Source organism: Rhea americana, unplaced genomic scaffold, assembly GCF_003343005.1.
Source record: "Rhea americana isolate MKP2758 unplaced genomic scaffold, rheAme1 scaffold_57, whole genome shotgun sequence".
NCBI lineage: Eukaryota > Metazoa > Chordata > Aves > Rheiformes > Rheidae > Rhea > Rhea americana.
The window spans coordinates 3,601,058-3,618,864 of record NW_028186723.1 but is presented as its reverse complement, the minus strand read 5'-3'; the positions used below and the strand labels follow the sequence as shown (position 1 = coordinate 3,618,864).

At 36.8% G+C, this 17,807-nt stretch overlaps 1 protein-coding gene across 1 annotated transcript in view; it reads left to right on the top strand.

Annotated features, from left to right (window-relative positions):
• Positions 1–17,807, top strand: part of HSPA12A (heat shock protein family A (Hsp70) member 12A) — a 43,409-nt gene that overhangs the window by 6,138 nt on the left and 19,464 nt on the right. Inside the window, exons 3-5 of the mRNA XM_085319096.1 lie at positions 1,834–2,020; positions 2,893–2,997; positions 5,738–5,854. Coding sequence (XP_085175222.1) covers positions 1,834–2,020; positions 2,893–2,997; positions 5,738–5,854 — 409 coding nt within the window. The remainder of the gene's footprint in view (positions 1–1,833; positions 2,021–2,892; positions 2,998–5,737; positions 5,855–17,807) is intronic.

Genomic DNA, 17,807 nt, shown 5'->3' with positions numbered 1-17,807 from the left:
TGATACTGCTGCAAGGAAGAAGAATGACATATCCTGGAACCATCTTAATTTTTCTTTTCTTTTTTTTTTTTTTTTCTGGGAAAATGCTAAGAAATAATATAGAGGTAAATTTTCCAGGGAACAGTTTTGCAATTCCTATGATATATATCCAGGTTTTTTAAAAAACATAAACCTTTTTTTCCCTTTTTGGATCTAGTTGAATGGTCTTAAAGCTTCCCAGCGCTTTCTAAGATCCTGTTCCTAGCTGCTTATTACTTTGCCAGATATTAACCCCCTAGTCTGAAGTTTTCTGTATCAGTTTTCTGCCCCAGTCGGGAGATTAGTTACCTTCCAACTTGTTCAATTGCCTCTGGGAGTAAAATGGAAAWATACATTTTTCTGAATAATCTTCCTATGCTGCATAATCAAGTGCCACAAAACAACGCAATCTTCTTGTGCTTCAAGGTCTTTCAGCAGGAGAATGTTAGGAAAGTGTATTTTGCTATCCAAAGGAAAAGCACTTAACATTCAGTTTAATAATGAATGTAATTGCTCTGCTGATCTTAACTTGGCCTCTTTTTGAACTGCATTATGATTATGACTGATAGTTTGCTCAGATTTTCCACTGACACTTAAACATTTATCTTTTTTTTTTTTCCCCAGTGCTGAAAGTACTTGTATATGATGAGGAAACAGTAATTTGAGTTCCTTGTTCTACCATTCTCCTTTTCTGTGAGGGAGAAGTGAAGAGAAAATAGAATATTCTCAGCTATTTCTCTAATACTACTTTTTACTGTATGACCTTAGAGTTTTCTTCCTTCTGCAGACTTCTTGCTGCATTTAATACAAAGGATGGAGAGTGTTTCTGTGTTCGATGTTCTGATTTATCTTCCTTATTCATTCTGTAAATCAAACTCTGTCTTACTTCACATTGTGCAAATCTGAACTGAAAAATGAAACAGTTTTCATAGGCCTTTTTGTACCTTTGTGCTTCTCAGGTTGTGAAGATACTGTCACAGTCTTGATATATAGTTTTATCTGACATTTTTATACATGGTAGTGAGGGAAAGGTTTTGGTGCCTATGAGATATTTGAGGGTTGAGGAATCATCTGCTTTTAGAGAGATTGTAAAATCTTTATAGCATTTTAGACATTTAAAATACAAGTTCTTTTGGTTTCCAGGGAGTAGAAAGTGCAGGGAAGAGTGTTCAAAATCTGCAGACCAGGTTTCAGAGTTTCAGGTGTCCAGGAAATTAGGAACATGCACATTCATTGGATATTTGCTACACTGATTTGTCTGGCATCACAGAGCTCTCTGTAACAGCAGCAGGAATGTAATCAACTTCTGCACACTAGAGTCAGCTGATTTAAACAGGTCACTAATTCAAAATAGAGAAAAATATTCTCTTACAAATGAGCATGCAAGCAGTCTGATTTAAGATTGCATAGCCCACTGGTTTTGAGGATTTGGCTTTTCATTCTATTTCAATTCTTAAAAAAATATCAGACAGTTTTTCCATGCAATATTTATTACATATGTATGTTTAGTTTGAGAATATAAATGTAATACTGTTTCCTTGTTACTTCTCTATGGCTTATTTCAGGGAATCTGTATTTTTATTGAAGAAATAGTATGATTATATCCTTTAAAGCTATACAACTAGATGCAAAAATTATTGAGTTGTCTGAAATAAAAATGACAGTCTTCTTTTCTTGGATGTGAATAAAAACACTTGGTCTTACGAGGACTGAAATTAAAATTCTTGGAAATTATTGTTTTCTCACACTACACTAATTTTCCTGCTGCTCTGAACATGAGTGTCACTTACGGAAGATGGTTCACTTGTTTGATAGACGATGGGAAGGTGGAGATCCAGGCGTATCCAATCAGAAGACACCAACTACTATCCTCTTAACACCAGAAAGAAAGTTTCATAGCTTCGGATATGCAGCAAGAGATTTCTACCATGACTTGGATCCAAATGAGTCAAAGCATTGGTTGTATTTTGAAAAGTTTAAGATGAAGCTACATACCACTGGTGTAAGTAGTAACTAACTCTCTTGGATAACTGTGCATTTGCTACTCAAATCATCCRTGGAGGATGCTAGATCTTGTCTAAAGATTGTAAATGAGGAAGCAGCTTCATTTATATGTTTAGAAAGTAAACAAATTAAATGAAACACTTCAGTTAACATATTTTGGTTTGTTTTGCTTCTCATTGTCTTTGGCAAGTTTGACTGCCTGCTTTCTAGATCGTAGCAGTTTGGTATCTACTTTCCTTAGATCTTCCTGTCCTATCTTTTTTCAGTGAAATTCATAGCTGTTTAGGGAGTCTGAATGAGGTCTAGCTGCTATATAAAATCCATTCAGAAAGCAAAAATGAAATATAAGAGTTGAACTCCTGTGCACAGAAACAAATTCACCCAGATTACTTGTAATAATTTTATGTTATTGCTACTGATTATAGTTTTGTCTTCAAAATAAATTGTTCTATAACTTTGGGACTTGGCCAGTACTTTATGTATTGAGATGCTTTCTGGTTTCATGTGTTGGTAGGAAGCCAAAAATCCATGCTTTTTGCTCTTAACTTGGATTAAATACCTTGCATATGCCATTTTGTTACAATTAATTACAGCTGCAGTTTATTCTAATTATTTAATATTTAGTTAATAGTGCACTATATGCCTACAATTATTTGTAGATATGATATGTGTATAAAAAAAGATCTAAAATAAACAGCAAATATTATGCTCCAGGAAATTCAAGTGATGGATTAGATCATCTTCAGAACAATTTTGTCACTTTTTCCTAGCCAGGTGGATAAAGAAGAATTCCTTTTCCTCAAGCAGTGGGAATTAATTGTATGTTTACTTCTTCCTTTGAGTAACTTCCAGTTATTTTCTTTCATGTAGAATCTTACCATGGAGACAGACCTGACAGCTGCAAATGGCAAAAAAGTCAAAGCACTTGAAATATTTGCTTACGCCCTGCAATTCTTTAAGGAACAGGCATTAAAGGTAGAATAATGCTTCCTTATCTAGAATTTCTATATTTATAACTGAGAAAAATGTGTGCCTAAGACTTTTAACCTTGCCAAGCTTTAACCTTAGTAGTATTTGATGTAAACAAAGCACGGCAGCTGTAGAAATGCTAGGAAGGCTGTGGACTCTGAAGAGTTCATAATAGCCTGAAGTGATTTCCCTTTGCACAGAGGAAGCTTGATTCAATAATAGCAAATGTATCACTGTGATACAGGTTTTTGAATATTTTTCTTACTGATATAAATCTTTTCTATTGCTTGAAAAATGTTGATCTGAAAATAGAATTTACAGTTGCGGGAGCTGAAGATCAGCATTTCACTCTATCTGTATATTTAACTTCTCAGGCATTTAATCTGAGACTGGCTTCTGGCCTTGGCCCCTGCAGTTCTGCTGCTGCTGGGCAGTTCATTGTTTTGTGCTCACTCAAGGTTCTCTCTTATGGTAAAGACTTTGTACTGTGAAGCCTTGTAGGACGGGCACCTACTGATCTCTGCTGTTCCAATGTAACATTGTCTTCAGTGATGGAACAAAGGGAAGTCAGAAGAGCTGAATTTATTCGGTAATAGAAAGAGATTATTAAAAGCTGTTTTACAATTTAGTGAGTTGAATCTCACTGTAAGTCTGTACAGTGATGACCTGTTGAAGTGCACAAGATAAGCTGACGTGGTGGCAGCAGTGTAATCATGCTTGCACAGTGGTCTGTGTAGGCTGCTTGTTTGCCTTGAGAAGCTCAGTGTTTAGGCTGTACGAGGCTTTGCAATAGCACAGGTACACAGCCTTCATTATCCAAACCAACTCGGATACTGCTGCACAACATTTCTTTATGCTGTTTCACACAGTTAAACCGCAGCACACGTTACCAAAGAGCCACAATTGGGCTCATTTAATGGTATTTCCATCTTGTGCTGACGGTGTGCGTTCACGGGGTGAAATTCAGGTCATTATGCTATGAAGTGTTATTTTTTACCCTGATCTTCAATGTACATTTATATAAAAAAATCTAACAAGCGTTAGGGAGAACCTTGAAGTAAGACACCGGTTATGGGTTAAATTCATATTGTGTTCTGAAACAGAGCCTATTTACACTGCCTTTAGTGTCAGGTTTTGCCTGCTTTTCTATACTTTTTTTTTTTTTTTTTCCCCTCCTGTGGCTGCTGTTGGTAGCAGAAAGGCAAGCTATTGGTTATGAATTCTTTACAGTAAAGAAAATAGATTTTCTAAGTTTCTTACAGACGAAGGAAAATGCATTTTATTTTCTGGTTTCACATTTGAAATGCCACAATACTTCTTTCTTGTATTTTTTTTCTTGGATCCTAGGAATGTATTTGATATTCTCTTATAAAATATATTTTCCCAGTAAACAGTTTCTGAGATTTAAAATCTCATTCAACAGCCAAACATGAACTAAATACACATCGGCTTCAGATGCACCACCATAATGTCAATGTAAACAATAGTAGTTGATAGGCCAGATTAGTTGTTAGATCTTCACTCAAGCACGTGTTGTTTAAAAGAGCCTTGTTAGAAAGCTTACYTGCTTTTCTGAATGGGGTTAATTTAATATCTGTGAGATCTCAGTCTGTTCTTAATGGCTACAGAGGCACAAATCCTGTCACTGCAATTTGAAATCCTTGTCTGGTCAAAGACTGTATTTGATGAGAATTTTAAAGGACTGACCTGAACCTATGCATAGTTTGGGGAAATTCTTACAATCCTTATATCTGCTATGTTCCCTCTTCAGCATTGCATCCTTTCTTGATGTTAATAAATAGATCCCTGTGATTTGTAAGTGCATGCTAAAACTAATTAGTCAAGCCGTGTAAATGGTCTGTTACTTTGGATTATAATCATCTGTCCATATGAAGTGCCCTGTGCAGTATAAAAGTACTATTTTTCTACCATGGATTTTTGGATTATGGCATAGCTAAGCAAACACAACACCTTGGCACCGCACATGCAGAAGCATTTTTTTACATTCTAAAGGCCTGTTGTTCACCTTTCTGAACCTTGCCCTGTTTGGATGGAGATTTAGATAGGACATATGGTAATGACATTTTACTTGGAACCTTTCCCAAAGCATGTCAGTATATCACCTAATTTGCAAATGCAATACAGACTTTCCTCTTTTTAAGGGAAAAAAAAGAAAAATAAAGGAACTAAACTGCCATTGAATGTTTGCTTAAAGCAAACTTCTCAAGCAGCAGTCAATTTTTTTAAGGTTTTAACTGTAACTTCCTCTTACTAACTGAATTTAAAACTTTGATTTAAAAGTGAATAATGTATAAAGAAGTCATTGAAAAATCTAGACTATAAAATATAATGTTCATGACTTATACCTCAAATATTTTTCTGTATATTAATCAAGATGCAAGTGTGAATTCTTCAGACTAGCAGCAAATACCACACTATTACTAAGTATGTACATAAACATTCTGTAATATCCAGCAGTGCATGAGCTGCCTTTGGAAAAACTAACTTTCCTACTTCATGTTAAGCAGGAAACTTTTTTAGAGGTGTCTGGTAGAAGTGTCAATCCTAATTGAAGGATTTGACACAGTAAAGCTTTTTTAACATGTTAGCAATAATTTAAATATTTTGATTTGTTGACAGGAAAAAATAGAGAAATTTATTGTTACTGGATCTAGCAGAAAATAATGTCTTCTCATAAAATTGGTACCCATCATCTTACATTTATTTCTGTTTTCCTTTGGTGTAGGAGCTCAGTGACCAAGCAGGCTCAGACTTTGAAAACTCTGAAGTAAGATGGGTTATTACAGTGCCTGCTATTTGGAAGCAGCCTGCAAAACAGTTTATGAGACAAGCTGCCTACAAGGTAAGATTACTGGATGAAAGTAGAAGTGCCCCTTTAAAGCTCTACTTGGTAACCTAAATGATAAATTGTATTATTTGGGCAATTGACACTAATATACTCTATATAAAACTGGTCTAGGAAAGAGCCAGACTAGAAACATTGAAAAAAGAAGGCAACTCTACAAAGCAGTAGCTTCAAGTCGTATGTATTCATCTCTTAAATGCCTTTTTCTTTCTATTTAGATTTATATATTAGTGTCCCTCACCACAAGCTCTAATGTGTTAGTCATTTTGTACACTGTATTCCTGCTGAATTCAGTGAAAATGGAACAGATGTAGTTTTGAGACCCAAGGGAAATTTGATTTCAGTACTGGACTCAGTTTTGTTTTGTTATTTTCCTTAGGTCATCACAGGCCTTTAAAGTATAAAAATAAGGAAGAGGAGGGAAAACAGAAAGCCTCCTCAGTGGGAATTTTTTTTTCTTCTTTCCATTTTCCCATGGTAGGAATGAAAAGACTGTGAACTGGATAGTTTGGATATTAAATTATATGCAAATGTTATTTTCACTAGTAAAAGATTTCTGTGCATTTAACCCTCTCCTCCTCAAATGCATAAAATATGCACACTTGTTATATCCATGTCCTTTACTTCAGATTGTTCGTCTTTGATGTATTAGATGTACATGTTCTTCTTTTCATCAGGATATTCATATTATGTTTTGTTTTATTTATTTTTGGTCACATAGATTTACATAACCCATGGCAGCAGATGCACAATGCACAGTTTGTAAGATACCTGGTAGTTTGAGTAACTTGTAGAGTGCTCTTGGGAAGCACCCAGATTTTTCTAACTCTTGTTTTTACCCATCTCTAATGTTGAGCAACATTTTTCTTAACAGTCTTTATTGTGGGATTGCTAATGATAGTGCCAGAAGCAAAACTCTTAAAGTTCTGATGGAACGACACGGTTGTAGGTAAATCTGAAACACAAGAGACCTGTTCATTATTTTTTTATATTGTTGTCCGCCTGCTGTCTGTGTGCATGTGTGCTTGTGAAATGGGAGCTGTGTAAGGAGCAGGACAGGGTAAGGTAGATCTCTTGCCATTTCTCATTCGCGGCACAATGGAATGTTGTTGACTAGTGTCTGTGTCTGTGGTTTTGTCTGTGATTGTGTCTTTTTATTGGCAAGCTTGATAAACAGCAAGGACTGACAAGGCTTTTAACTCAGGGTGTGTGATCAGATGCAGGAAAAAAAGAATTTAGGGAAATAATTGAATGTTCACTTAACATATATGTTTGATGTTTAAAGTAAACAAGGGATGAAGAAAGGAAAATGGAGAGTTCTGCATTGTCATTCACTCTCAGATTCCTATTGCCGTTCTGGTCTAGCATGCTCTTCAAACCTGTACATAAAGAGAGATTAAAATTTCCAGCCCTCGTTACTAGATTCTGTTATGTGCAAACATCCTGAAAATGAGAGCTTGCTGTTGTAAGAGTAATCTGGGTGTTCAGCAAAGTACGAAAAGGTAGTGGTAGACATTTTGTTACTGGAAGTACACTGAAGTACRACCATCAGTCTAAGCTAGCTGATGGCTAACTAGTGGGAATTGTTGAAGAGTAGTGTAAATCTGCTTTAGTTAATCATGGGAAGTGACCTAGCTCTTAAGAGAATAAAAGCACTGATAACTTCAGTCTTTGTTTCATGCAAAAGTCCAGCCCTTCAGGAAGTGTTAATGGTTGTTTAAGCAAGTTAAACTGCATGAAACTATCAAAATCAARTAAAAAGTATTGTAGATCTCTTTTTGCACTCAGGATTTGGCTCCTTCTATCCAACTTGAAATCCTAATGCATCTCTGACATCCCTTCATCAATGTTTTGTTGTTGCCAAAATATTCCTAACCTGGAGCTCTTAATCTACTGTAACTTTGACCTCCCTGTCCAGTTGCTATGCAGCTTGTCCTTTGAAYGTGTAATCTGAGTGTTTCCTTTGGCTCACACTTCTTCTGTCTCTACATCCAGCCTATGAAAATTTTGGTAATTCTGTCTGCATAACAACTTTTCCTGTCTGTACATACTGCTGAACTTCATCAAAGCTGTCACTGATTTTGCATCTCAGTTACTACAACATTCTTTCTTTGGCTTTGGCAACTGTGATCTGGCCTAGTTTGTGTCCCTTCAGAATACTGCCATTAAAAGTTTGTGTAGCCTCACTTTTGACAGGGGATTGACTGCATCTGACTCCTTCATCTCTGTCACCTTTGACATAAACTGCATGTCCTGGTCATGAATATCTGTCATGCTAACTCATTTTCCTCCTCTGAGACCCTCTCTAAAATGCCTTTTCTCATGCCTACAAAAACTGTACTATAATTGACTTACTGGTATGTGAAAACTGCTCCTGTTACTTCTTGCTGTTACCTCGTCTGCCCTGTCCTTATTCATCTTTTGTACTTTTCTACTCTTAACTCTTTTTTTGGTACCTGAATTGTTACCTCTTTGAAGCAGGTATTTGTTTATTCTGGTTTACTTTGCTCTCTGGAGCCTCCTGAAGGACTGAATGTAGTAGGCTTTAGAGAGTTGCATGTCTTTGCAATCTCACTATGCTGAGTCAAAACTGCTTTCTTCCTGAATAACAGTCCACAGAGACTTCTTTATATTGCTCCTACTTAAGTCCTATTTATCCAGAGACAGTCATAAAGCCGTATGTGCCTAATGAGGTCTGGTACCCTATGTGTTCTATTTCACTTTTTTTGCTTTGGTGCAGTTTTAGCAGCGTTGTACTTAGCAGTCTTAGAAGAAACTCTGTTCTTATCAAGAATTTGCATTGTGAGTGACAAATTCAAATTGCTGATTTTTCTAATTTTGGAGACATTGGCGGTGCGGTCTRGTTGTATAACATGTGACGCTGTCCTGCTCCCCCCTGGGTGGGGCCTGCCCTTATTCTTACCCTTGCAGCAGCAGCCACATGTGACTGCCTACACTGGGCCTGAAATTGCACCCTAACATGAAAAAATGACTGCAGTCTGGAGGCAAGCCTCTTCCTGCTYGTGAACGTGGCCTAGCACTTACAGCATCACAACAACGGCCCATGAGCGTGGATGCAGTACCAGGATCCCATCTCTGTGCCTGATTTCACTAACAAGTGAAAATTCACTTAGTTAGTCTTGTATTATTGATGGCAAAAAAAGAAGGTGCCTGTTAATGGAAAGATACCCTGTAAGGGTATTCAAGACCATTTATGCTTAGTATGTAGAAATTGGTTGAATTTAGTAAGGATGAATAGCTGGTTCAGTCTTACAGTGCTTTGCTGTCCTAAAGTTTCACTATGAGCAGCACTTTTAAACCCTTATCCAAATGAAATCCAGGTGCTGTAGGTTGTTTATCAGGGAACCCAAGATTTAATATTCCTAATGGTGTTTCTTTTTAGTAATGACAGTCTTCTGGTTCATGTTTCAATACATGTTCTTGGGCCATAGTAAACACAAGGCAGAATCTGCAAGCTGGAATTTCTTGAATATGCTAGTAAAAATAAGGTGTAGGGAAGGGGTTAGAGTGTGACAGGAATATGTCACAATCCAGAATGCAGAAGCTATAAAATAAAGAAGTGAAATATGGCATGCCAAGTGTACTCAGGATAGAGCAAAGGAAAGAGAAGGCTAGCCTATTTTCATAAACTTACCCCCAAAATCCAGTAATCTTAAAAACATCGGTCAACTGGTCAGTTACTTAGAGATAGTGTAAGTTTTTTTTTCTTCTTTTTTTTTGTTTTTTGTTTTGTTTTTGGTTTTTTTTTGTTTTTTTAGTATGTACTGTGGATTCTGAAATGGAATTCTAGGGCTCTGAAGTAGATTTGTATTCCAATTACAAAAATTTGCATGTATAAGCTCCTATAAACAAACAGAGAGGCACTCTAGACTATAGGATTARGTACGAGAGCCTGAAATTCTGATGCTGCTTTTTTTAACCAGCTCTTACCCTGAAGGTTTTTTAGTATTTTCACCTCAGTTATGTCATGGAATGAGCATGATAAACATTATTTAACACATTATGTTCTTGGTTTACATTACACTACATTGATCAATGCTAGCCTGCTCTATAGAGAAAAGTAAATAAATTTGATAACTGAGTAATTTGTTGGCATATGAAATCTCTTGCCAATAAAAATGTGAAGTGAAGCACACTGGAAAGGAGCACTTAAATGAAAAGGTTGTCCTAGGCAGTTCTGAATGAATCATATCGTATCTGAGAAGAGATGTGAATGTGACTGTGAGTATACTTCTGTCTGATATGAAGTTATGTTAAAAAAAAAAAAAAAAAAAAAAGTCCTAAACCACAAAGCAAGGTGTTACCATGATATGGAATGGGAACAGCGAGCAATATGGAGAATATTGTAACAATTTTTTCCTGTAAATAAATATTACAGCCTTATTTGGATACTGTGCGTAGAACTGATGTTGCCTCAAAAGGATATTATTGAAATACARCAGATTCAGAACAATTAATATGACAACAGGCCTCGAGAAACTCTGTTAGATCACCCATAGAAAAGACTGGAACCTTAAAAAGGAAATGCATTGGATGTTATACCAAAAGTTTTAAATGTTAACTACCAACCATTGTTTTCTAACACCATTCATTCATTTTGTTTCTGCACACAACTGAGAAGAGGATTTTAGCTAAAACAGAAACAGGAAAATTGGCATTATCCAAGGCAACACTTTTCATGCAGGTGATGAGTATGTGGAATTCATTGTCAGAGGATGTGATTGAGGTCGGATACTGAACACTCTTCAGAAGAACTGATAGTTAYAGGACTGTGAAGGATATCCCAAGCTGTTAGATTTATAACATTTTGTGGAAAGGATGTAAGACTTCAAGTGTCAGGATTTAGCCAATATCCAGGTATATTGATGATAATGAGGTTTAATGCAAAAAACAGATTGCAGCAAACAGCTGTAGAGAGTTTTTGGATCATGCTATGAAATGTCCCTCTCTGGATAACAGAATGTCTATCAGATGAAGTATTGTAGTAAGTGAATTTCAGTTTAACACAGTGTTTCTATTTACTGATACTTACTATTTMTATTACAGTATTTTGGAAAAAAAAGAAGAGATTTTTAGATTCCTTCTGTCTTGAAATGGGTTAGAATGACCAAGGAAGTCACATCTTTATAATTAAAAGAAACATTGGCTTACATGAGCCCATTTGTGACTAACCTAATAGGCTGTTGTAAWTCTCTAGAGAGAAATTTCAAAATGTATCTATAATAAAAATAGGACGGCTCTCTTTTTTTTTAATGAGGTATTGTCTCAGATATGCATGTCTGTTCTATTGTTAAACACTTTCCAATAAAAATGATCTGCTTTTTGGAAGGCATTAAGAACTGTTTTTTTTTTGTTTGTTTGTTTGTTTTTTTTTCTTTTTTTTTTTTTTTCATTTTAGAGGGAGGAAAGGAGAAGGAAAAAGAAAATGAGTACACTAAAATAGTTGTCATCCTTCCAGCTAGTAGCACAGTTTGGATTATCTTCTAAGGTAGAGAGAGCTTTCTGAGAGGCAGGAAGCTAAAGACAATAGTGATTTCAGGACAAATAAAGGGATTTCCTACAGACTTCAGTTGTAATCAATGGGAGGTGTGACAATATAAAGTAAAATGGACTGTAACTGACAAATAAGTAATTTTAGTTAAAGGACGGTAAAATGCATTAACAACATACAGTCCATATTAGAATAAAGCTTTTCAGTTCACTAGAATTGTCATCTGTATGACTTAGTGTAGTTCCATTTCTCCAGTCTCATGGGAACATGTTGCAGATTTGGAAGCCTTTGGTTGTATTGACACAGAGGCAGCAGCTGGCCCTAGCTGCTCTGACAGTTTTTTGTATGGACAGCAGGAAAAATGACTTTAAGTCCCTTTTCCACCATATATGGAGAGAGTGGAGCAGCAGCTCTGTGCTAGGCAGGCCATTTACAGGTTTGTGAATTAATGCTGGGCTCTTTGCCAGTATTTGCTACCTAAACTACCCTTTGATGCTATGGATGGAAACACTCTATAGATTAGGGCCCAACTCACAGCCATCAATGAGATAATACTGATGAAAAACTTTGTGACCTAAACTTTCATTTAAATTGACACCATGAGCTTGCATCTGCCGTTTGCATCACTTCAATAGGAGTTATGCCAACAAGAAGATTGCATGGCATAGCCCTGTGTGTATGAGACGGTGAGGGAAGGAAAGGGCTGAATTCACTGTATGCAGTACACAAGCTGATAGCAGAGAATGCTTTCTAACTCCCTGAGACTCCCTAGGAGCCTAGGAGTGTAACATGAAGATACAACAACTAGTTGCTGCTAAACAGGCAGCTGCTGCTCTCCCTTCTTCCTCTGGTTGCATATCCTTCCTGTCTCTTTCTTTGTGCTGGCACTCATCTGACAGGTGAGACAATTTAAAAGTTAACTGGCTGAAGGAGCTAAACTTGCCGAAAATAGCCATGGCCGCCCACAGAGATGCAGCTCAGTGATGGGGTACAATTTGCTGTTGCAGCTGAACTGACCTAAGTCCTTTTTTTCAGAAATTATTTATGCTCTTCTAGTTCTGAAAAGTCTGCTCATGAGTTGCTGCTTTTACAGTTCTGTCATTTCCTCTCTTAATTTGATTGAAAAAGACAAACAACTAGAGAGACTTAACCAGATTGACACCTGTGGAGCTAAGCTAAGCTTATTCCTTTGTAAGTATTGTCCTCTTTGGTATGTAAAGCACATGCAACTGGAATTTAGTTTTGTGTCTAGGCAGTGTAACAGACTTTTGCTATAAACTACATAAAAAGCCAGTGGTGTTCAGGCATAAGCAGCACTGGAAAGCTGGTAATTTCTTTGAAACAGTATTATTGGAGGCAGAAGAGCAGAAGTGTGTTAATGCATCTACTGTCCTGATTATTTGCAGCTCCTGCAATTCTCTTGAGTCCATGCTTTCGCTTTTATGGTGTTAGGATCTTTAACATCGTAAGGATTAAAATGTTTATGAAGTGATATGTTAGGAAGGATACTGCATGTTGTAGCTATGATTAATTAGGAAAGGATAACTAACTGAGGAGTGAAAATCTACACAGTGGGAATTTAGCACAGTGGGAAATGTGTATTAATAAATCTCAGTTACACACATGCTAATTACCTAGGCAGGTTCACAGGCATTTGACAAAGCTGCCTGCTAATTCAGTTCTGTTAAATTTGACTTATCTATTTGTATGGCACAATTCAGGATTTTTGAAGTTGTCTTCTTGTTTTGCCAGCCAGTTCAAGTAAAATGAAGAGTTTTCCCAGCATTCTGGGTAAGAGTAGATAGATCTGTGCTAGTCTTGTAAGGCTGTATGTAAAGCCTTGTCTTGTAAAGCTATATATAGTTCCTCTCCTCTAGTAATTGTCTCAATATAGTGGAATCTACTGCCTAGTGGGAAGGAAGGTGAATATTACATATAGTAGTGGAATGTGTTTCTGAGGATCTTGTAGATCCTTATACCTTGAAAGGCATTGAAAACAATATAAATCGCTGAAAATAGGAATATTCTGTCCAGCTGGAAGAAAGATTTTACTTGAGAGGAGGTTCCAGCCAAAAGAAGAAAACAGCAGTCTGAGAGGCTTTAACTACAGTCCAGAGGAGCAGGGAAGAGATACAAGTTCACAAGCAAGCATAAACCAGTGCAGACAAGGCCTAAAAATAGTGGGTAGGATTATTTGTAGTAAGTTCATAGAAAGGACAAGGAAGGAAGATAGTAGATCAGTCAAAAAGACATCTTAGATGTCAGTCTTCAGTTACAAGAAGGATGGCAAAAAAGAAGTACAAGGTGTATATATAAGCTGAAAGTGGAAATTAGTGGAAAATGTTAATGTAAAATCAGAAGCACTACAGTACAAAATAAGATGCAACTTATAAAATGTACCAAGCGTATAATTTTCTTAGAGAAACTGCTCACAGTAAGGGTCACTTGTCTTACTTTAATGAAACCAGCCTGAGCCATAAGGACCTACAGCAGAGGATATTTTGAAACAAAGAGAAAGGGAGAACCTGAGATGCTAGGAAAATGCTTTAAATAGGAAGACAGAAAGTCAGGCTTCTCTGTTGTGGAAACTAGCGCAAGCCTGCGGTACAAAGAGCGTTTATGCAATAATAGAACATGCAAAATTGAAAAGCTTATGAGAATTTAATGGTGTTTGGGGGAGGTTGGTTTTGTTTGGTAGCTTTTTATATTGAATGCTAGTCATAAARCTTGCAACTGATGTCCTTCTGCATTCTGGGAAATATAATGTAGTGCAGCAAATAATCCTTGGTAATGCCACTTAGTGCCGTGATTTCATCTACTGCATAGATGTGATCTGCAGCAGTAGTCACTTGGGAGCTAGCTGTAGTAAAATCACCCTTGCGGAAGTAAGGACTCAATGCTACTGATGTTTCATGTAGCTTGGAAACCCCTGAGACTGTCTAGCTCTATTCCTTCTTTGAATTCCATTACGTATTTTAGAAGCTTCAAAGGTTTGCATTATATACACATTTAGTAAATTTTATTGTTTTATAAATTAAAACCAGGAAATTCATTGTACAAAATCCAGACAACCAAGTCCCAGTGAGTGTAAGTTTTGATAACAGAATCAAGCAGTGCTTACATTTTCAAAGAATCATAAATTAAGATTGAAAATATAAAAAAAAAAGATTATAAAAGTAAGGTATGAAAAAACAGTCTAGAAATACAACCTGTACTCATAGCTGGTAACAAACCCCAGGGAAAAAAAAAAAAAGTGAGGCAGCCTGACCATCCATTGCAAATGCATTTAGCTCAATAAGACAGCTTAGCCATCTATAACAAATAGGTTTAACTAATCAGTAACCACACAAATGCAGAAGTTCTGACTGTAGCCAACACAGCTCCACAAAATGCATTACTCAAAGAGCATGCTTAAAGCTAAAGGCACACATCACTGGAATTCCAGGTTCCCCATTCATCTTCTTGCTTTTCAGACTGGGGTAATGTAGTAGTTTCTGAACAGCCATTAAGAGGGAGCAGGATTACAGGCTGTACAAATGATGAAGAATACTTACGAAAAATTAACTAGGAACTGAATTTCCCTCCCTAACGAGAGCAATCCCTCAAATACTGGACTGAGGCAGAATTTTTTCGGTGCAGATCGTATTAGTATCTTAAATTATGGTGTATCCTTGATGCATTAAACTGATTGTTTTAAATCATTTCCTAAAATCACTGGTGGCTGATGCGCAAGGCTACAAGAACTTCTTGGGACTGATAGGCTTTTTATGTTTTCAGATTTCAAAATAGTATAGCCTTCACATCAAAAAGTGTAGCATGAATAATGTTTCTTTTTGATGCCCAGAGACTCAAATGAATGTTCTAATTGCAAAGATGACTGAACTATGTACAGAAGCTTGTGAGGCCCTGAATACCTGTGGGTTTATTATGGTGAGTCTGATATTTCTGTTGTACTGTCAGATACAATTGATTCCCTCTCACTGATACATAGAGGCAACAATTTTACACAGTGGTCACAAAGAGAAGAAATGAAAAAAGGTAGGTCTTTTGCATTTAGGAAAGATTTTTAACAGTATTTCTGGACTTTCTCAGCATATATCTCACCATTCTAGAWTCATAGAAGCATTCTTTGAAAGCATTTATTTCTATTTGTAAAGGTGTCTAGTCTGACCTTCTACTTGAAGTGGGCTTATTTTCACCACCAGGTCAGGTCAGCAGAGGCTTTGTCTAGGCAAGTTTTGAGCACCTGCAAGGACACAGATGCATCTATCAGTGATTGTTCCAATGCTGCATCAATTTCCTAGTGAAAATATTTTTTTTATATATATATATATAATACTCAATTTGAACTCACCAAACTGCATTATGGCTGTTTCCTCTTGTTATATGTGCTGGCAGTGCTAGAAGACTTGAATTCTACTGTCTTTGTAACTGACCTTCAAATAGTGGTCACAGCTATTAGATTGTCCGTTGGCCTTTTCTTTACCAGACTAAACAAGCCCGCCCACCTCAGTCTCTCTTTACTGAGCATGTTCTCTTAGTAGTCTTCCCTGAACTCTCTCCACTTTCTCCATGTCCCTCTTAAACTGACAGGTCCAAGAGTGTCCACTTCATAACCATTACAGAGTTCATGCTGTAATCATTACTCATTGAAATTAGCAGACAAGAATACCAGCTTCGTTGTTATTTTCCAGTGTAAATACTATAACAGAGGACTACAAATAAGTCCAGTGGTTTCTTTGGAAGTAACAACAATAATAATCGTCTACACATTGATTAGATATTTTCATCCCAGCTTTTTGAAGTTGATATCCAAGGGATTCATCCACCACAGAATTAATTCTGATTATAAATCTAATAACTAATCTAAACTCTTTGCCCCTCTAACATACACACGTATGGACAAACTTTTAAATGATATATATTGTTGCTGTTAACTGGATGTTAATTTACATTGTTCTAAGTTCACCACATGTCCTATGTAAGTGCTAGTAGCCTATTATCATGTATCCTGATTTCATGCAGATTAAAGGACTTCACCTAAAAGCTCCTTTCACAGGAGTTTATAGCTTGTGAGTTCCACCTTCAAAGTGCATGAGGCGCCCCCAGTTCACTCTATATAAAGACTGTAGGGAGGCTGTGAATCTTCTGTGGGTTGGTTACTTTGTGTGAGCTTTTAGTATAGGCAAGCCCTGTCAATTCAAAAAGCACTGAAAAGTCCACACACTCGTATTTTAAAAGCAAGGAAAAATTATGTAAATGTACAGTAACAGATTCTACTTCTTCACTACAGAAGGGAAGATATCTTGGGCCACAAAGAGAGATCTCATGATAATCCCAGTATCTTAAGGACTGTCTAAAGATCAAACTACTTTGGAGCTGGTCCTTCGCTGCCTTTCACATTACATAATCCTATAAGCCAGTGGAAAATGAATAAGCAAAAACTATTGCAGCAGTCTTTTAACTTCCAGTTCTGTGCACAACCTCTCTTCCCACTCCCCCAGCCCCCCATTAAACCAATTGGCTCTTAGGCATCTCATCTTTCATAATTTCTATTTCCTTTGTCTGCACAAACTAAGTTGTTGCTATTTTACCATAACCTGAGATTTCATTTATGTGCTCTCAGGCAGGTTTGTCACAGAGGGATGAACATCTTTGTCCTGTCACTTAACCATACAAATGGGAAAGCTGACACTGAAGGAATTCTGTAGCTGTGGTACTTAGCCATTATAATTTCACTTGTAAAGTGCAAAATATTATCAGCAGCACCAGATCACAGTAGGACAAAGGACAGCTTATGTCACAACTCTAATTTTAGGTCAGTAGAGCACATGGACTTTGGAGGTTACCCTAATGCTTTTTGAAAGTAGAAATAAATCAAAAAGTTCTTGATTCTGTCAAACAACAAGTATCTCTCTGACAGTATAGATGTGACAGTTTTGTAGGATCAGCCATTGCCCAAACATTGCATTGACTGGATGAAAAAAAAATGTTAATCAATTCTATTTTCATCTAGGCAATGAAATCCTGAAACTGAACTTTCCAAAGGAAGGCAGCACCTATTAGCTGCTTCTCCTGTCTTTGGAAAACCCAGCCTCTTCACTGAGGTCCCTAAGAGGAACCTGAGTGCTTTTGAAAATCCTCCTTTTGTTGCTGTTGAGCAACTTTAAGAGTCTGTCTCTTCATAAAAATGAACTGAGCTAGATGAGCTGTCTGTCTTCACTCTGTTGTATTTATTCACCTTACTTACTGCACTGAGATACTCTCATCATTCTGAAGACTAACCGGTACTTACCGATGTATGTGACAGTTTAGTGATTTTTTCTTTTTTTCCCAAAATTTTCTTCTGAAGGCATCCTAATTTTTAAGGCTTAAGATGTAGCAAAACTGCATGAACTGTGCTTTTCATGCAGCACTGTGATATCCGTTAGCCCCACT